Source organism: Myxocyprinus asiaticus, chromosome 18 (genome assembly GCF_019703515.2).
Source record: "Myxocyprinus asiaticus isolate MX2 ecotype Aquarium Trade chromosome 18, UBuf_Myxa_2, whole genome shotgun sequence".
In the NCBI taxonomy this organism is placed as follows: domain Eukaryota; kingdom Metazoa; phylum Chordata; class Actinopteri; order Cypriniformes; family Catostomidae; genus Myxocyprinus; species Myxocyprinus asiaticus.
Genome location: NC_059361.1, coordinates 35,746,232 through 35,764,763, shown reverse-complemented (window position 1 = coordinate 35,764,763; position 18,532 = coordinate 35,746,232). Strand labels below are relative to the sequence as shown.

Sequence of the window (18,532 nt, the reverse complement as noted above, 5' to 3'; positions counted from 1 at the left end):
GCAGCTGGTTTGATGGTGCAATTCCCACAGCAGTGTTCAAAAACATAACAATATGCAATCAAACAAAACAGAATTGCAAATTCATGTTAGCAGAAAACAACACAGCTCAATAATTCATCAACACATGGTCTTTTGCATTTTATAATGAGCAAATTACTAATGGGGCAAGAGACATCTGAACAGACATCTGGTCAGTACCAAGAGACAGAACAAAGATCTGGCACACACAGATCGTCTCAATCACAGCAGATAGAGAGTGAGTGAATGAGGTGGGATGTTAAGATGTTAAAAATGCATTCTCCTATTCTAGCTTAATGTAAAGAGATAACTTTATAAGCCAATTATAAGATGACTTCCACAAGAGTATTAAAACTATACTCCGCTTGTTTAAATGGTCTGACATGTCATTTTTAGGCTCGACCAATGGCGTTAGATTGGTGTGGGACTTCCTGTTTGTCTGAACAATAAAAGATGGGGAGTAAGGATGTGACGGGACACTTACTTTATACATATGAACATAAATCGGAATGGCAAAAATATTATAATTTTTTCTTTGAAAGTCAAGACTGATAGGAAATGTAATCAATATGTAATCATGTAATCCATAAAATAACAGTAATCTGATTATATCTAAAAATGTAAAGTTAAATACAAGTACTTGATTTTTGTAATCAGGTTACATTTTTATTTTAAACCCCTTTTCTCCCAATTTGGGATGCCCAATTCCCACTACTTAGTAGGTCCTCGTGGTGGCGCGGTTACTCACCTCAATCCGGGTGGCGGAGGACAAGTCTCAGTTGCCTCCGCTTCGGAGACCGTCAATCCACCCATCTTATCACGTGACTCGCTGTGCATGATACCGCGGAGACTGACAGCATGTGGAGGCTCATGCTACTCTCCGCAATCCACACACAGTTTACCATGCACCCCACTGAGTGCAAGAACCCCTAATCGTGACCACGAGGAGGTTACCCCATGTGACTCTACCCTCCCTAGCAACCGGGCCAATTTGGTAGCTTAGGAGACCTGGCTGGAGTCACTCATCACACCCTGGATTCGAACTCACGACTCCAGGGGTGATAGTCAGCGTCAATACTCGCCGAGCTAATCAGGCTCCCATAAAATGCAGTTATTTCTGCAATTCTTTTGATGTCACTAGTGATGCAGAAATGACACACTACACCTTTAAAGATGCTCAGCGTTTTCAATTATGTTCAAGTGCATTAAATGCAATTATGCACCTAGCAGGGGGGGCCTGGGTAGCTCAGCGAGTAATGATGCTGACTACCACCCCTGGAGTCGCGAGTTCGAATCCAAGCCGTGCTGAGTGACTCTCGGTGGGGTGCGTGGTGAGTTGTGCGTGGATGCTGCAGTAGAATAGCATGAAGCATCCACACGCACTGTCTCTGCAGTAACGCGCTAAACAAGCCATGTGATAAGATGCGTGGATTGACGGTCTCTGACACGGAGGAACAGATTTGTCCTCCGCCACTCGGATTGAGGCGAGTCACTACGCCACCACGAGGACTTAAAATTATGCACCTGGTAAACAGATGCATTGAGGACATCCATTTTCACTGAAAGTTAGTTAATATAAAAAAAAGAATTGAAATGTGTGAGTGAGTGACAGATGAAGAGTTCAGATGCCAACAGATCGGACAGGCTGGCCTGGGACTATGTGCCATATGCAGGAGAGTTATTAAAGTTCTGATTTCAGGACAGCTGGGAGGCCAATCTGACCTTTAAGCCTGAACAAGAGAGAAAGAGAACAACAGTGAGGGATAGAGGGATTGAATTGTTTAATGACCAGAAGAGAGTTCATAAAAGAGTAGATAGTGACCGTGCACAAACTGCTCATTTAGTTGTGACCACAAAAGAGGCCTGAAGCCAAATCAGCCTGAATCCAGAGAACAGGAGAAACGAGGACACGGGAAAGAAAAGGGGGAAGAGAGAGAGAAAAAGGCAGTGTTTTGGAAAATGAGAAGGTTTGGAGGAAAGATCTGGAAATAGCAGAGAACACAGCTGTTCTTCAAACCAATGCTCCCCCACCCCAAATATACTTAAACACACAGTCTCTCCGAAAACATCCCATCAGCCCTTAGGGGCCAAATCTACTAAACCCTTTACATAATTTAAAGAGTAGTTGAAAGCTCGTAAACAAAACAGGCCTGATTTCATGGAAGAATCACCAGTGACTCAAATACTGTACAGCCCTAACCAAACAACTCATCTGCAAAACAACTACTATATATTACAGTCTGCAAACGAGAGGGAAAAAAGGCTGAAATAACAATGTTATCAAATGAAATGTTGCTTGAACTGCTTCTTAATACCAAGTTCTTATTCAGAACCGGTTCCATTTTTATATATTTTTTTTAAATACCGGAACCAAATGATGTCCATGACTTTCAGTTGTGTTAATAGTAACAGACGTGGACAGAACATCAAACTAAAATATTCTGATAGTGCTTTACCATTCAGCAGCACTGCAACACCTCTACTAATCAACAGCATGAAACATATTAGGGATGTGCGAGACTAGTTGACTAAACAGTTCTGATGCTGCTAGTCGACACTGGAATTACTAGTCAGTTAATATTTCCCCCCATTAAACTGATCATCATTTTTTACACATTTACGTTTGGCTTTATATATTTTATTTTTATTTTTTACAGAGGCTACACTTAAATTACTGTCATATTAAGGTTACGTATTTTAGGGGCCTGGGTAGCTCTGCGAGTATTGACGCTGACTACCACCCCTGGAATCGTGAGTTCGAATCCAGGGCATGCTGAGTGACTCCAGCCAAATTGGCCCGGTTGCTAGGGAGGGTAGAGTCACATGGGGTAACTGCCTCGTGGTCGCGATTAGTGGTCCTTGCTCTCAGTGGGGTGCGTGGTAATTTGTGCGTGGATCACGGAGGGAAGCATGAGCCTCCTGTACTGTGAGTCTCTGCAGTGTCATGCACAACGAGCCACGTGATAAGATGTGCGGACTGACTGTCTCAGAAGCGGAGGCAACTGAGACTTGTCCTCCGCCACCCGGATTGAGGTGAGTAACCGCACCACCACGAGGACCTACTAAGTAGTGGGAATTGGGCATTCCAAATTGTGATATTTAACCTTTTTTTAAAAAAAAGGTTAAATATTTTAAATAGAATTAATATTACAAATATTATTTTAAAAAGAGAATATCTGGAGCAGATACAAAGTTTCATTTCACCTCAGGCTGCGCATGCTTCTTCCCTCTCTCACTCGTGGCACGTGCAGGAAAATGTCCTCTCGCTAGACAAGCAAACTCAGCAAAGTACAGCTGAAGTCAGAAGTTTACATAAACTTAGGTTGAAGTCATTAATACTCATTTTTTAATCACTCCATAGATTTAATATTAGCAAACTATAGTTTTGACAAGCCATTTAAGACATCTACTTTGTGCATGACATGAGTAATTTTTCCAACAATTGTTTACAGACAGATTGTTTCACTTTAAATTGACTATCACAATTCCAGTGGGCCAGAAGTTTACATACACTAAGTTAACTGTGCCTTTAAGCAGCTTTGAAAATTCCAGAAAATGTCAAGCCTTTAGACAATTAGCCAATTAGCTTCTGATAGGAGGTGTACTGAACTGAGGTGTACCTGTTGATGTATTTTAAGGCCTACCTTCAAATGCAGTGCCTCTTTGCTTGACATCATGGGAAAATGAAAAGAAATCACCCAAGACCTCAGAAAAAATATTGTGGACCTCCACATGTCTGATTCATCCTTGGGAGCACTTTCCAAATGCCTGAAGGTACCACGTTTATCTGTACAAACAATAGTATGCAAGTATAAACACCATGGGACCACGCAGCCATCATAACACTCAGGAAGGAGACGGATTCTGTCTCCTACAGATGAACGTAGTTTGGTGCGAAAAGTGAAAATCAATCCCAGACCAACAGCAAAGGACCTTGTGAAGATGCTGGAGGAAAGAGGTAGACAAGTATCTATATCCACAGTAAAACGAGTTATATCGACATAACCTGAAAGGCTGCTCAGCAAGGAAGAAGTCACTGCTCCAAAACTGCCGTTAAAAAGTTGGACTACAGTTTGCAAGTGCACATGGAGATCTTTCTTTTTGGAGAAATTTCCTCTGGTCTAATGAAACAAAAATGGAACTTTTTGGCCATAATGACCATCATTATTTTTGGAGGAAAAAGGGTGAAGTTTGCAAGCCGAAGAACACCATCCCTACCGTGAAGCATGGGGGTGGCAGCATCATATTGTGGGGGTGCTTTGATGCAGGAGGGACTGGTGCACTTCACAAAATAGATGGCATCATGAAGGAAAATTATGTGGACACATTGAAGAAACAATTCAAGACATCAGCCACGAAGTTAAAGCTCGGTCACAAATGGATCTTCCAAATGGACAATGACCCCAAGCATACCTCCAAAGTTGTGGCAAAATGGCTTAAGGACAAAGTCAAGGTATTGGAGTGGCCATCACAATGTCCTGACCTCAATCCGATAGAAAATTTGAGGCAAAACTAAAAAAGTGTGTGTAAGCAAGGAAGCCTACAAACCTGACTCCAGTTCTCCAGTTCTGTCTGGAGGAATGGGCCAGAATTCCAGCAACTTATTGTGAGAAGCTTGTGGAAGGCTACCCAAAACATTTGACCCAAGTTAAACAATGTAAAGGCAATGCTACCAAATACTAACAAAGTGTATGTAAACTTCTGACCCACTGGGAATGAGATGCAAGAAATAAAAGCTGAAATAAATAATTCTCTCTATTATTCTGACATTTCACATTCTTAAAAAAATTAGTGATCCTAACTGACCTAAGACAGGGAATGTTTTCTACAATTAAATGTCAGGAATTGTGAAAAACTGAGTTTAAATGAATTTGACTAAGGTGTATGTAAACTTCTGACTTCAACTGTAGTTAAGAAATCACTTCAGAGGTGGTGCAGGAAGCGGATTTCCAAACGTTTGAAAGTCCCTATGGATGTTTTCACATTTGAGTCTTGTTTATATCTGTGCATGGTTATATGTTATGTTATTTTTCCACTGAGCAGGCTTTTTCAAGCACAGGATAGCCGCCTCAGGTGAGTCAAGTCCTGCCTTTCACCGGACCATGTCGACGTGTTAATTTTGCTCATCAAAAAATATATGCTTTTGAGTAAGTAGCCTAGAAAATGACTGTTTATTTTCAACGAGGTGCCGACTGCTTAATGGGTTAAACTATCTTTTATTCTGCGTGCACATCATGTTTAGAATACATTAAGTTTATTGAAGGCTACATCCCAGGCCTATTTTGTTTGTTTTGTTTTTACTGTTATTTGTTAACGTTCTTTACCAAACAGCTGTCAGATTAGATCAATGGCTAATGCACGACTGCACATCGTGAAATACATGCAACTTTTAAGTGCATATTGTTTCTCTCGTAGATTTGGCTTAGCCTACCTGTTAATTATTTTCAACAATGTCCTGACTGTTTTAATATGTTAAGTAACTTTTATGTGGGGAAATCCATTTAGAACAGGCTGGGTTGCTCTATTGGTCCAGCACTGTTCATTCAATTAATAAATATGCCTGTTAAATATTCGCTAATGTTGATTCAGTGAATGCGTGTCATGTTCTATATTTAATGCACAATGATCATAATGCAAGGTGAGCACGTCGCAGATAAATGTCCCTTTTCAGTGGAATTTAGCTTGGGATTTGGAATAGATTAAGTATTTTAAATGGGTCGCATAAACATTTTATTATTTTTTTACTGTTTTATGAAGGTTGGTTTCTTTTTAGACTAGTCGACTTCAAAATTTCTGTTTAATCGTCAGTGAAATTAGTCGTTCAGCACATCCCAAAAACATACAGTGCGACCAGTGTAGACTGATTTCTGAACGAATGACTCATGAGCCGGTTCTTTTGAATCTACAGTGGAAACATACAGTGCAAACAGTGCACTTCGTTTCCCAAATGAATGACTCATGAGCCAGCACTTTTTAATCTACAGCGCAAACATTCAGCGTGAACAGTCAGGGCTGCGTTAACCCAGTGGGCAACATGAATTGTTTAATTTCGGACTCTGTAAAAACATAATTCTTATTTCTAAACAGTTTTTATGAAAACTCTTAGTCTGCTATTGTTTGCCAAAACGAGTAAATTCACAGCTAAACAGAGTATTACAGATACTCCTGCCCCAAAGTCACGCAATTGTTTGAGCCAGAAGTTGACACGTCACTCAAACTAAGGTTACAAAGTTTTGAAAGCGTTACAGAGCCAGTGTTTACATTCTTCAAGGGAAATCAACCTACAGATGGCTTATTTACTGTAGGCTATAGTTGTCTCTGCGATAAGAGACATTATTTTAACATCGAAAAAAATAAATAAATAAATAAACCCCACAAAGATGTTGGTTCACATTATAAAAATATGTATTTATATGCATTACCGGTCTGAACTGGCTCCATACTCTTAGCACTTAGAATTGAATTCACCCTTAAACTGGAGAGTGTTTGTTTCCGGAGATCAGCCTAATCAAAATCAGCTGAGGAACTGTAACAGACTGAACTGTACGATGACAATGTAAACAGAGCACAACTATTCCCTGCACCTTTTGGGTTTCAAAGATTTATTTGCTTTCAAGAAGGCCATGTAGAGGGCACGTTAAGTGGTTTGATGATAGTGGTGAGTGTCATTTAATTTGATATAAATCTCTGCTTGACTGTTTTAGTAGTTTTAACATGAATGCATGCTAAATATATCTATCCTCACTGGCGTGGGCTATTTTTGTATGTATTTCGCAGTCTAAACAAAATTATTTCTGTCTGCGTTACATTCATACTAACGGCGATGTATTTACTATTTGTTCTTTATTGGACAAGCTTCGACATGTTTCATTGGCAAGTCTACTGTGATCAAATACTGTATGTTTGGTAGTTTGCAACTCTCTGGGTCATGAGCGAATGTTTAGGGGCGGGGCTCATGAATATTAGTTAGTTTATTATGACGTTGGTTAACCTGTGTAGAGCTCATTCTGAAATTCATAATGCAAAGCAAGTTCGCATTTTCATTCTCAGTATTGCCACAAGAGGCACTATATCGCTTTTACATTTGCATAAACTGTTCCACGTTCTGTTCAGTGTTAATCTTGTCAATGAAATTACAGAAAAAAAAAAGTGCATTTATAAGGTTTTTTTATTTTCAACATTACCGAAGATGAGGAGTAATAGACACATCATGGTGATAATCAAATTGTTTTCATTAAAACATACTGTTGACGAAAATATACTGAAAACAAAAATAGCACTGAAAGATATTAAATGGTTTGTTCACCCAAAAATTCTCTCATCACTTACTCACCCTCATGCCATCCCAGATGTGTATGACTTTCTTCTGCTGAACACAAACAAAGACTTTTAGAAAAATATTTCAGCTCTGTAGGTCCATACAATGAAAGTGAATGGTGGCCAGAACTTTGAAGCCACAAAAAGCAAATAAAAGCAGTATAAATGTAATCCATAAGACTCCAGTGGTTAAATCAATATCTTCAGAAGCGATATGAAAGGTGTGGGTGAGAAACAGATCAATATTTAAGTCCTTTTTTTTTTTTTTTACTATAAATTATCCTCCCTGCCCAGTAGGTGGCAATATGTATGAATAATGCAAACTGCCAAAAATAACAGAAGAATGTGAAAGTGGAGATTCATAGTAAAAAAGGATTTAAATATTGACATCGCTTCTGAAGACATGGATTTAACCACTGGAGTCGTATGGATTACTTTTACACTGCCTTTATTTTGACCTTCAAAAGATCTGGTCACCATTCACTTGCAATGTATGGCCCTACAGAGCTGAGATATTTTTCTAAAAATGTTTATTTGTGTTCTGCAGAAGAAAGAAAGTCATACACATCTGGGATAGCATGATGGTGAGTAAATGATGAGAGAATTTTCATTTTTGGGGGAATTATCCCTTTAACAATGCAAGAACTATTTTTTTTGTAGAAAGAAAAATCAAGAAAGAATTGTGTTTATATACTGTATACAACATTTTGTATTTTCTAAAGAGAAACTACTATCAAATGAACAAGTATAACCTTCAGAGAACTGAACTTTGCTGATGTTTCTGTAGGGCAGAACTGCTGTTGATGTAGCACAATTCTGGCAGCTAAAGAGATGTTTGTCTCAGCACTACACCATGTTTGTATCATTCATCAGACTGAAGAGTGACAGGGTCAGCACTAACCAAACCCAAACAAAATACTAGAAAACGTCTGCTGACTGCCCATTAGGAATGAACCTTGGTGTAAAAAAAAAGGAATGGAAAAAAAATAAATAAATAAATAAAATTTGAGCCAGTTCTTGAAAGTTAAAAACTAAAGATCAAATACGAGCGCTGTTTTCATTTGACCAGTACAGCTCTTCAACTCTTAACATTCATTTGAAGATGTAATTACCATGGTCATATTAATCTCCTTATTTCTGGATTTCTCTTTTTTGTTTATCAAGAAAACATTGTTAAAAAGTGCTGTTCACCTCACTGCATTACACCACCACAACAAAACACCCTTTAATTAAACTCCAGAGGGCATAATGTTGCTGAATCACAATGAAACATCCTCATTAATAACAGTGGTAAACCCTAGAGGCAACAGAGAGGTGAGATCGCAAGGTGAGACAGGAGAGAGTCTCTTTAAATGTACCGACATCAATTCAAGATTAAAAATGTGCCTAAAAAATGGAAATTTCACCAGGGACTACTTTTACGGACAGAGAACATGTCAAAGTCCTTGACTATTACAGAAAATCACCATTAACTGTGGTCAGCTCCCACATTTTTGCAGAGGTTTAAACAACGTACAAATACTTTATTACTGTGCTTAAATAGTTTTTGAATATTTCTATTTTCCTCAGGTATAAATATTTCTGTGGACTTTTACTTCAATATGTTTTGAAGAGAAAATTAATACTTTCACTCCAACACTTTCACCACTTTAGCAAATGTACACCACAAAAAAATAACACCTGCATATGTAAACTGCATGCAACTCGGTCAAATCTTTTGATCACTGAGATTCTGTTGAACTGGTTGGAAAACTGGTCTGAAAGATTTGTTTTGCAAATCTGAATCAAAATCACAAGGGGAACCCTGGAAAACATGTGATTAGTCATAGGGATGTGCACAAGTAATCGACTAATCAAGTACTCGTTCTGCACCAGCTAGTCAACTATTAAAAACATTTCTCTCATATTGCAAATTGATTTTTTAGTTTTTTTTTTTGCGCATTTGCCTGCTGTGGGCAACGCTGAATTATCCTGTACTTTCCATCTGGATCTCTCACCAAATCTCCAAATCTCAACTGGGGGCCGTTGTGGATCCATGTCGTTGAGGTTTTGGAAAAGAGAAGATATGATGGCGTCTTTGTGTGCTTTCAATCAAAGTCAAATGTGGAAATACTTGTACTATTTTGATTCTTATTGAATTATACTCTATTGGTATTCGGTTCTTGTTGGAGTCATGCATACCGACAGATAAGTATCTGTTTTTATGGTGGAAAGGAAATGTGAAGCGGTACAAGAAACTCTGAAGCTTATCAGACCGGTATAATATCTGAACACGGTTAGAGCACATTTTATAAAAAGCCAACTTTCACCATATTATTCATTTCATTTTTTTCCCCAAAAGAAAAGCATATTTTGTTGAAGTTAGCTTATTTTGAAACTGTTGTGGTAACGTTTGTGAATAAAGCAAAATATAAATTTGACATAATGTTATACTTGATATTTTTTACCAACGTTTTAATTTAGTAGTAACAGATTACTAATTTTTTGTGGGTTAGAGTTCTCGACTACAAAATTACTTGAAAATTAGCCCATGTGCCTTCGGTGCTTCCTTCAGAGTTTTAATTATTTGTCTCATGAGCTACTTTAAATTTTACTTGAATCAATTTCCATAAAGATCATTCCTGAAGTATGACGACTGGGGTACTTTACTTGACACTGCATTTTAGTGGTGTTTGTTAGGGTAAGGCTCACTATTACTATCGCTCATACTTCAGAGTTAGGGATTTGAAGGAAGTTCTAACTCGATAAATAACTCATCCCGCAAGTTTATGATATAGACACGAATGATACCTCAAATAATGTGGCTAATTAAAGAGGTTGTGCTATTTCTTTTCTAAGCGATCAGATCAAAACTGTCCCAAAATTCCATTGACTTACATACCCCAGCCATATCTAGAGATCAGAATATCATATATATCTTGGGGGTGGGCCTTTTGACTTGCATTAGTAAGCAGCCACCTAGCAGCCTCCCAGACACCCTTGCAATCACATAGGAACACATAGAAAATCATTCAGACAAGCCATAGCAAAGCTGTGACAACTACCAACATCAACCTAAAATTGTGGCCATCAGAAAAAAATTTTGCTAAATTATTTTTATGGGCTTTTTGCCTTTAATTAGATAGACACTACCTGCCAGTCTGCGACTTCGACTAGCTTCTACATTATAATAAACAGACACATTTCTCATGTTCAAAATATCTGCCTTTGTTAAGGGTTCTGCTGCAGTTTCATGTTTCTTTTTTTATCTTCATCCACTTTGTAGCACTCCACTTCAGATCAATAAAATGGTTTCCATGGCAACTTGTAAGAAGAGAACAAGTTGTGGATAAAGAGTCTGGTATTGCTTTGGGTAGATTAAAACAGCTACAGATTACACACCAAACCCAGATTTTCTACTGGGTAGCTGTCAATTGAGATATATAAGCAGCACTGGACTTAAGAACATCGTCCGTCCAACCCAGTCAATCAAACGGCAGCCGACTTCAGGTGATGTCCGCAAACAGCTGCCACGTCAGCTCAAACACACACACACACACACAACAAAAATCTGCCAAGTTTGGAAGCCCTTCGACATTCGGCCCATTTCACAGTCAGCTAGAAGTGCTAATGGTTTTTTTCCAGTCCGCAAAGAAGCACAACTCAATCAGTTCCTACAAGAGAGGAACAAGCAGAGCAGGAGAGACGAGAAGACAGGGACAGCAGTATCGCAGCTTTTCCTCTGAGAGGTCATAAGAAAAATCATATTTTTCTTAAATGGATCAGTATAATTGGAAACATAGATTGAAATGTAATATTTAAAAAATGTAGTAAACGTGGATAGAAAGTTATTTATGCCTTGTGGCTTCTATGGAGTAAAGATTCTGAGTGAAATGTTTCCGTGTTCATGTTCTGATTGACAGTTTATAATGCGTGTACGGATTAGTGGAATTCGCTTCTAATAAATGGTCCTCAATCCTTACAAAACAGTTCTATTTTAGTAACAATGTAAAACAGGTTTCATGAACACTCCCCCCATTTGCCATTGGTTGAATAAACAGACAGTCCCCACCCCAAACTTACACCATTGGTTGAGGCAGTGTTGTTATACGAGGCTGTTCAGGATGCTCAAACAAATGTCGCCACAGTGTTTACAGATTACGGAAGAATCACCTATACAAACGGCTTGCTTACAGTTGTCTCTGAACATTAGCTGGAATAGAAAAAGATACTTTATCATCAAAACTACACACATCACATTCAACTACACGTTGTCGGAAAAAATCGATTAAATGTTAAACCGATTCATTACAAGAACCGTTGATAAGAATCATATGTTCATGAATCGGACTACAAAGTTCACACCATATGTTTGTTTTTCTGTGTATTGTGCAGCTAGCGAAAGACAACGCAATAGAAAGCTGTGTTATTGATTATTTACAGTCTTTATCTCATCAATATGATGTGCCATAGTAGATAAATCAGTGATGCAGCGTTGCTGCTGAATAGCAAAACAGGAAACACTGGTGTGAAAAGCTTGAGAAAATACATTCCTGAGAGAGATTTTCCTAGCAAGGTTGGCAAGATAAAGTGAAGACAGACAGCAAATAAGAGTTTAGTAACTCTGACGGTGGAATTAGTGTTGGGGAGTAACTAACTAATAGTAGTAATTTACTAGCTTAACAATATTTTTTAGCAGCGTAACAGCAGCTCAGCTGTTCTTAAAATAAAGTAGCTTTTCCAGTAACAAGCTATTTTTTCCCAACATGTAGCTGTGTAGTTTTACAAACGCTACATTGATGTTTCTGTTGCATTGTGTATGCAGCAAGGTGAACTGTGACAATAAGCAAATAAACTATCCAAGAAACAAGAGAGTCTCAATCTATATCTCATTTATTGTTGGAAAGGCTGATTAATTTTAGTGAAATGGTTCGTTTGGACACCTAATGTAAACAAACTGGTTCATTCATTTGATATACTGCACAGAAGTCCATGCAGTTTACATCTGCTTTTGCATAGCAAAAACTGTAGTTAACCTTTTCAACTCAAGAAAATATTTGGGCTGCTGCCTGCAATTTTTCACACATAAATTTAAAAGCCCACCATTTACACATACTATGGCCTAATTGCCAAAAATTGGTCAAATTTTTTCAGAAACTTCCCCAATTAAAAAAAGCCTAATTATTCAAATAATATAGTATATGTTTACAGTTTTATGAAAAATAGAATAAAAAAATAAAAGATTTTTTTTTTTTTGTCCTAACTTTGTAGGCATGTATTCTGGTTCTGTTCACTCCATCTCCCTCCAAAAAGTCTTAATTTATTCCACTAGATGGCAGAAAGTACTAGAAAAAAATAATTGTTCCTTTATAACCTTCCCTCACAATATACATATCTGAAATGTAGGTGGCAGTCTAACACATTTAAGCCCTCGCAGATGTGCTCGTCCATAGACATTGTCTAATTTTCAGTTCTAGCACCACCCCCATTGTTTCATTGAATATCTCGGCCTCTGAGTGGACTAGAAGCTCAATCAAGGTGTCATAAGAAATCTGAGATTTTCCCCTTTGCGATAAAATAAAACATTTTAATCACCAATAGTCGATAACATTTTCCCGATGATTTGTTTAGCATGCTTTTCCTGCTGGACTGCACATTTTGTTCTGGACATCTAATATAACACTGGATTATTTACACAAGCAAGCTCACTGACAATAAAATTGGCTCATGTTTTTTTTTTTTTTTTTTTTAAGAAAACTGCCTAAGGTAAAAGCAGATAACGTTTTTAGCTATTTGGGGCTTACAGCATATGTGATTGGTGCAGAAAAGAGCTGTTTGTATTTGATGTCTTACAGAAATTAGATTTCCCTTTGTGATTCTTTTGAAAAAGTTTGAACTGTGGTCTTGATGCAATAAAATACTATACAGTCCTATTCCTGAGAATGAGAGCTTTCATTTAATATATGATTTGTCTATTTAAGTGCTATTTGAAAGACTTTTATATTCACATTAATATTTCTACCACATGACCTCATGGTGGTGCTGATTTGCGATGAGAATTTCAGGCCATATTTTGTTATTTTATGTAAAATAAATGCAAAAGTGATAGTTATCTATGAAAAGTCTCTGATCTTAAGCTTTCAATCGATAACACATATGCTTGACTTATGTATTCGGAGACTTGAACATTTTAAGCATAAACTTTTTTCGTGACATAGCGCCCCCTTTTGGACCCGCCAGCGGACCCTGCCTTTTCTTCATTTTACGTCATAACATTCGTTTCGAATATTTCAAATAAATATTTTTCTTATTTTTTGGGGGGGGGGGGTTTAGACATTTAGAGATCCAGCACAGAAATATTGCAATGCTTGTTTAAAGCAAGTAAATAACATTTTAAACAATTTTAATTAAATACTATTTATAATAACTATTTATTTGAATAATTATTTAAAATAGTTCTGCCAGAACCAGATCATGATCTATAACTCTGTATAAAATTGAATGGCATCTACGCTAATATTATTCTATTTGCTTCCATGTCTCAACCTCGGGATTCATATCTCGAGGTAACCAGAGCCAGCCAGATCCTGCTCCGTTCCTGCTTGGTGACGGACTCCACTGCTACGTGTCACTGAAAGATGCCAGCCAGACATCTCTTCAGTCTTTTGACTCCAGAGGATGAACTGATGCCAGCTCCAACTGTAAGACATCAGATACTTCACATGCCACTGCCTGAAACTTGGACTTATGATGGACCCCATCGAACATCACCGAAATGACCTGCAGGTTGAACTGTGATGCACCTCATCATTTATCTCTGCCTGTATCAACTTTGTCTATTGATGGACTACACTCTTGAAATGGAATACACAGACTATCATATAATTGCCAACAAAACCCTTCATCAGCCAACTAACAAAGGACAATGCATCTATGTAAACTTCTGCAGTTAATTCAGGATGGACTTCAAAGACATTAATCATTAATCTTAATGTTCATTAAAAAAAAATACTTTTTCTTTTTTAAACACTGGAACTTAACGCTTAATTTATATATTTTAAACAATGACTTGCATTGTACATAAATATCTAATTAGCATTATATTCATGTTGTTTAGTCAGAGGAGTAACTGGCCCCCACAGTGAGCCTGGTTTCTCCCAAGGTTATTTTTCCAACATCTTATGGAGTTTTGTGTTCCTTGCCACAGTCACCTTTGGCTTGCTCACTGGGGTTATAAATACAATTATTATTTAATTTCTATACACATTTTACAATCATATTTAATCAAACTACACAATGATCACTCTAAGACTTAATAGATATTACAGTTTAATTTTTTGTTTTTGTTAATGCTTGATTTTCTGTAAAGCTGCTTTGAAACTGTGTGTGTTGTGAAAAGCACTATACAAATAAAAATCACTTGACTTAAAATAACTTAATAAAAAATAAAATATCCTAACAGATCTGTAAAAAAACAATCTGTTATTATTATGCACATAACAGTAAATGACACTCAGAACTGTCTCACAACAACAGTTTTTGTGGGGAAAAATAGCATACTGAATGTCACAGCTTGCTAAAGAAACACAAAATTTACCTCAAAGGAAAGTATTTAAAAATCAAGATTTTCCCATTGACATCCATTGTTTGCTAAAGTCAGACAACATTCACCCTAAAACAAAACATGCTTAAAAGATTTTTATAATCAGTGGCTGTCTAAAAACACGTAAAAATAGGAAGATAATACATCATCAATATCAATGCTTAGTATCCTGAGGATTAAATGAAAGATGTATAATGTGGACTCATTGTATCTGCTCAAGATTAATGCAGGTACCCTAACAGAGATAATCATCTTTGTGCCAAATACTTATTTATAAATAAATCGGATTATCCGATTAAGATATTGTCACCTTAAATATCTTCATTGTAGTTAACTACGTTTTGTTAGTATATTCCGTTTAGCTACAATTTTTCAAAAGGGTAGCTTGACTGAAGCTGAGCTACATTAAATCATGAGAAGCTTCTAGATTGGGAGGCTCTGTTTCAAAGTAGCTTTCTCAACACTGCAGCAAATACACCATCAATATTCATGTTTAGTTGAACTTGCATCTCCTAAAAACTTGATTTGCCAAAAAACATTGTTCATTTTTGGCAAATTTGCTGCAATGTTCATCAGAAGATTGCTAAAACGCTATATTTAAGTACAGGTGCCTGTAAAGATCCTCCAGCCATCACATAATAGTAACCTAAGCTCTAGTCCAGGCACTGAAGTGTGAGAGCTGACATAAACTTTTAAAACGATCTTTAGTGCCTTGTTTAAACTTAACCCTGTTGCTTTAAACTGTCAGGCTGGCTTCTCAGATAACTCACGTCCTCAATGGTGTCTCTAACACTATGGGACTTTCTGGATAATTGCCAGTTTAAACAGACTACAGACCTGTCAATCAACTCACCCAAGCACTTGTAGGGGACCACAATGTGGGCATGTCCCTTGCACTGCTTCTTGTCTTTCTTGCACCAGTTCTCGATCTTGACCGGCTGGTTGGCTTCCACCACATTTGTAATTTGCAGCTCAGGATACATCTAAAAATGAAGAGACCAGAGACAAATGCTTCAGTCTGAACAGAACGCAGTGAACTAACACTTGATTTACTATCCCCTGAAATGCCATTAAAAAGACATCGATAAAAAGCAATCTCAAATCACGTACAGAGAGAAAACTGCTGTTTTTTGTGTCTTGACGAATGATAGCAATTGTTTTTGTTTTTGTTTTTTTATATACAGTGAAGGGAAAGGATCTGTTAGTGTGGATGGTATTTGGAGGAATAACAGAACTATGGATCGATGAAACAATCTATGAACAACCACTATTGTGCCTTTGAGCACAACACTTAAACCCAAAAGTGTACTGTAATAAATATAGAATTAATACTATTGTACTGCCACACAACTAGGCCAAGTGCAATTTCTTTCTGAGACTTTTACGCAATATATCCATAGAACGGTGGTATGAACGTATTAAAGCGGCAATGCACCCTAAGCAAACCTGAGGTTAAAGACCCCATGAAATGGTTTGACGAATACAATGAATACAATTTTTCTCACAACCTTAAAAACTTTTATTTATTTCCATTTTTGGTCATTACTTGATTCCCATGTTGGTGCTATGTTTTGATTACTAATATTCTCAAATTTGGGAAAGCGTTTGACTGTTAGTGTTTTTGCTATATAAACAGAAGTTTGGCTAGGACATCTCAAACCAGCTTTTTTGAAAGTGGCCTTCTTTAAATAGTATTAAAGGATTAGTTCTCTCATGATTTACTCACCTTTAAGCCATCCCAGATGTGTATGACTTTCCTTCTTCAGTAGAACTGAAGTGAAGATTTTTTATAAGCACATTGCAGCTCTGTATGTCCATACAATGCAAGTAAACGGGTGCCACAAGACTGCTGGCTGTTGACGGTCCAAAAGACATATTTAGGTAGCATAAAAGTAATCCACACGACTCCAGTCAATCAGATAATGTCTTCTGAAACAAATAGATAATTAAAATGTTTTTAACTTTAAACTGTTACTTCTGGCCAGCACTGCTTGAAGTGACCTAACTCTCACATGACATTAGTTCCTCTGTTGTTAAAGCGCACGCTTCCGACTTCTCGCATTAACGCGAGCCGTCACGCAACAGCAGAGTAATGCATCGACTGCTGGCAGGAAGCTTTTTTAAAAGTTAATACAATTTTAATTATTGATTTATTTTTTACACAAACCTATCGATTTGCTTCAGAAGACATTAATTGATTGACTGGAGTCATGTGGATTACATTTATGCTGCCTAAATCTGACTTTTGAACTGTCAAATAGCCATGGCACCCATTCACTTACATTGTATGGACAAACTGAGCTGAAATGTGCTTAAATAAATATCTTCACTTTGGTTATGCTGAAGAAGGAAAGTCATACACATCTGAGATGGCTTAAAAGGTGAGTAAATCATGGGAGAATTTTCATTTTTGGGTGAACTATTCCTTTAAAAAAAACAACCAAAAAAAAACATGATTTGCTACTTACTATTTCTAGTCAGAAGCCAATGGTATTTTAAATTTAATGGGAAAGGGGCATTCTCATTCTGGGGAGCATTTTATTGGACAGAATTTGTACATGCCACTGCGAACAAGATGTCATCAATATTTTATGGCCTATTTTACCAGAAATTTCACGTTTCTCCAACGATTCCGAATTGATTCTCAAAAATTCAGAATCGATTCTGAGTTCAGTTTAAACTGCGGTAGCACAGTGGTGCTTATGTGTGCGCCAGAGATCGAGTGAGATGCTAGAACACTACAGAACTGATCGCAGACTGGATGCATCAACCACATGACCATCGCACCCCACTAAAACTACGGTCCCGAAATTCACTCACAAAACTCAAGCACATAGAAACAGGAGAGTTTATGCATGATAACACATCAACAAACAACATGAAAGATGGGTTTGCACCCGTTATCGCACTGATTTTCACAGAAAGGGAAAACCTGCGAAAATGATGCGAGTGGTTCGGGAGACATGGTGATGTTTTTATTTGCTTCCCAAAGCCTCTCTCTCCTCTTGCACTCTTTATTTCTTTGGTCATTGCTGGTCTCTCGCACTCTCACAGAAGCAGATATCTTACGTAGCCATCCTGGACCAGCAACTGATAGTTGTGGATATAGTTATAGACTCAGGATTGATTAATTCTAAATTAACAATGTAATACTATTTAATACTTAGTGAGTGTATTGAAGAAAACAATTGAGAACAAGATGCATCATGGTGCATCGAGAATCGTTTTATAATCGAATCGTTAACCTTTGTTTTGTAATCGAATAGTCAAAGGCCAGTGAAGATTCACACCTCTACTGTACAGTGTGACAGTTTTGCAGTGTAAGCCACGGGTATCAACTGTCCAGCTGGGGCCAATTCCCCTCAGACCTCGAGCTGTGAGACCAAAATCGATCTGCGTTCCCACCATCAGGCCAATAGCCCTGCAGTGTTGCCCTAAAGCCTGCCCTTAACACGCCGCCCTAATGCCAACTTCACACACCCCGCCCATTTCACAGGCAAGAGGGAAGTTCAATTTGAGCTATCACGTTATCAAGAATATTGAGTTTATAAAGACTGTAAACATTACCTAGCTAGCAAGATAAGTTAGCATTGACAGTAACTGCCATGGTGTTGC

The 18,532-nt window shown here is 37.6% G+C and overlaps 1 protein-coding gene across 2 annotated transcripts in view; it reads right to left on the bottom strand.

Annotated features, from left to right (window-relative positions):
• LOC127455724 (amyloid beta precursor like protein 2-like) overlaps positions 1 to 18,532 on the bottom strand; it is a 111,033-nt gene that overhangs the window by 34,956 nt on the left and 57,545 nt on the right. For both annotated transcript variants that reach the window (XM_051723804.1, XM_051723806.1), the window contains exon 3: positions 15,771 to 15,900. In XM_051723804.1, coding sequence (XP_051579764.1) covers positions 15,771 to 15,900 — 130 coding nt within the window. The remainder of the gene's footprint in view (positions 1 to 15,770; positions 15,901 to 18,532) is intronic.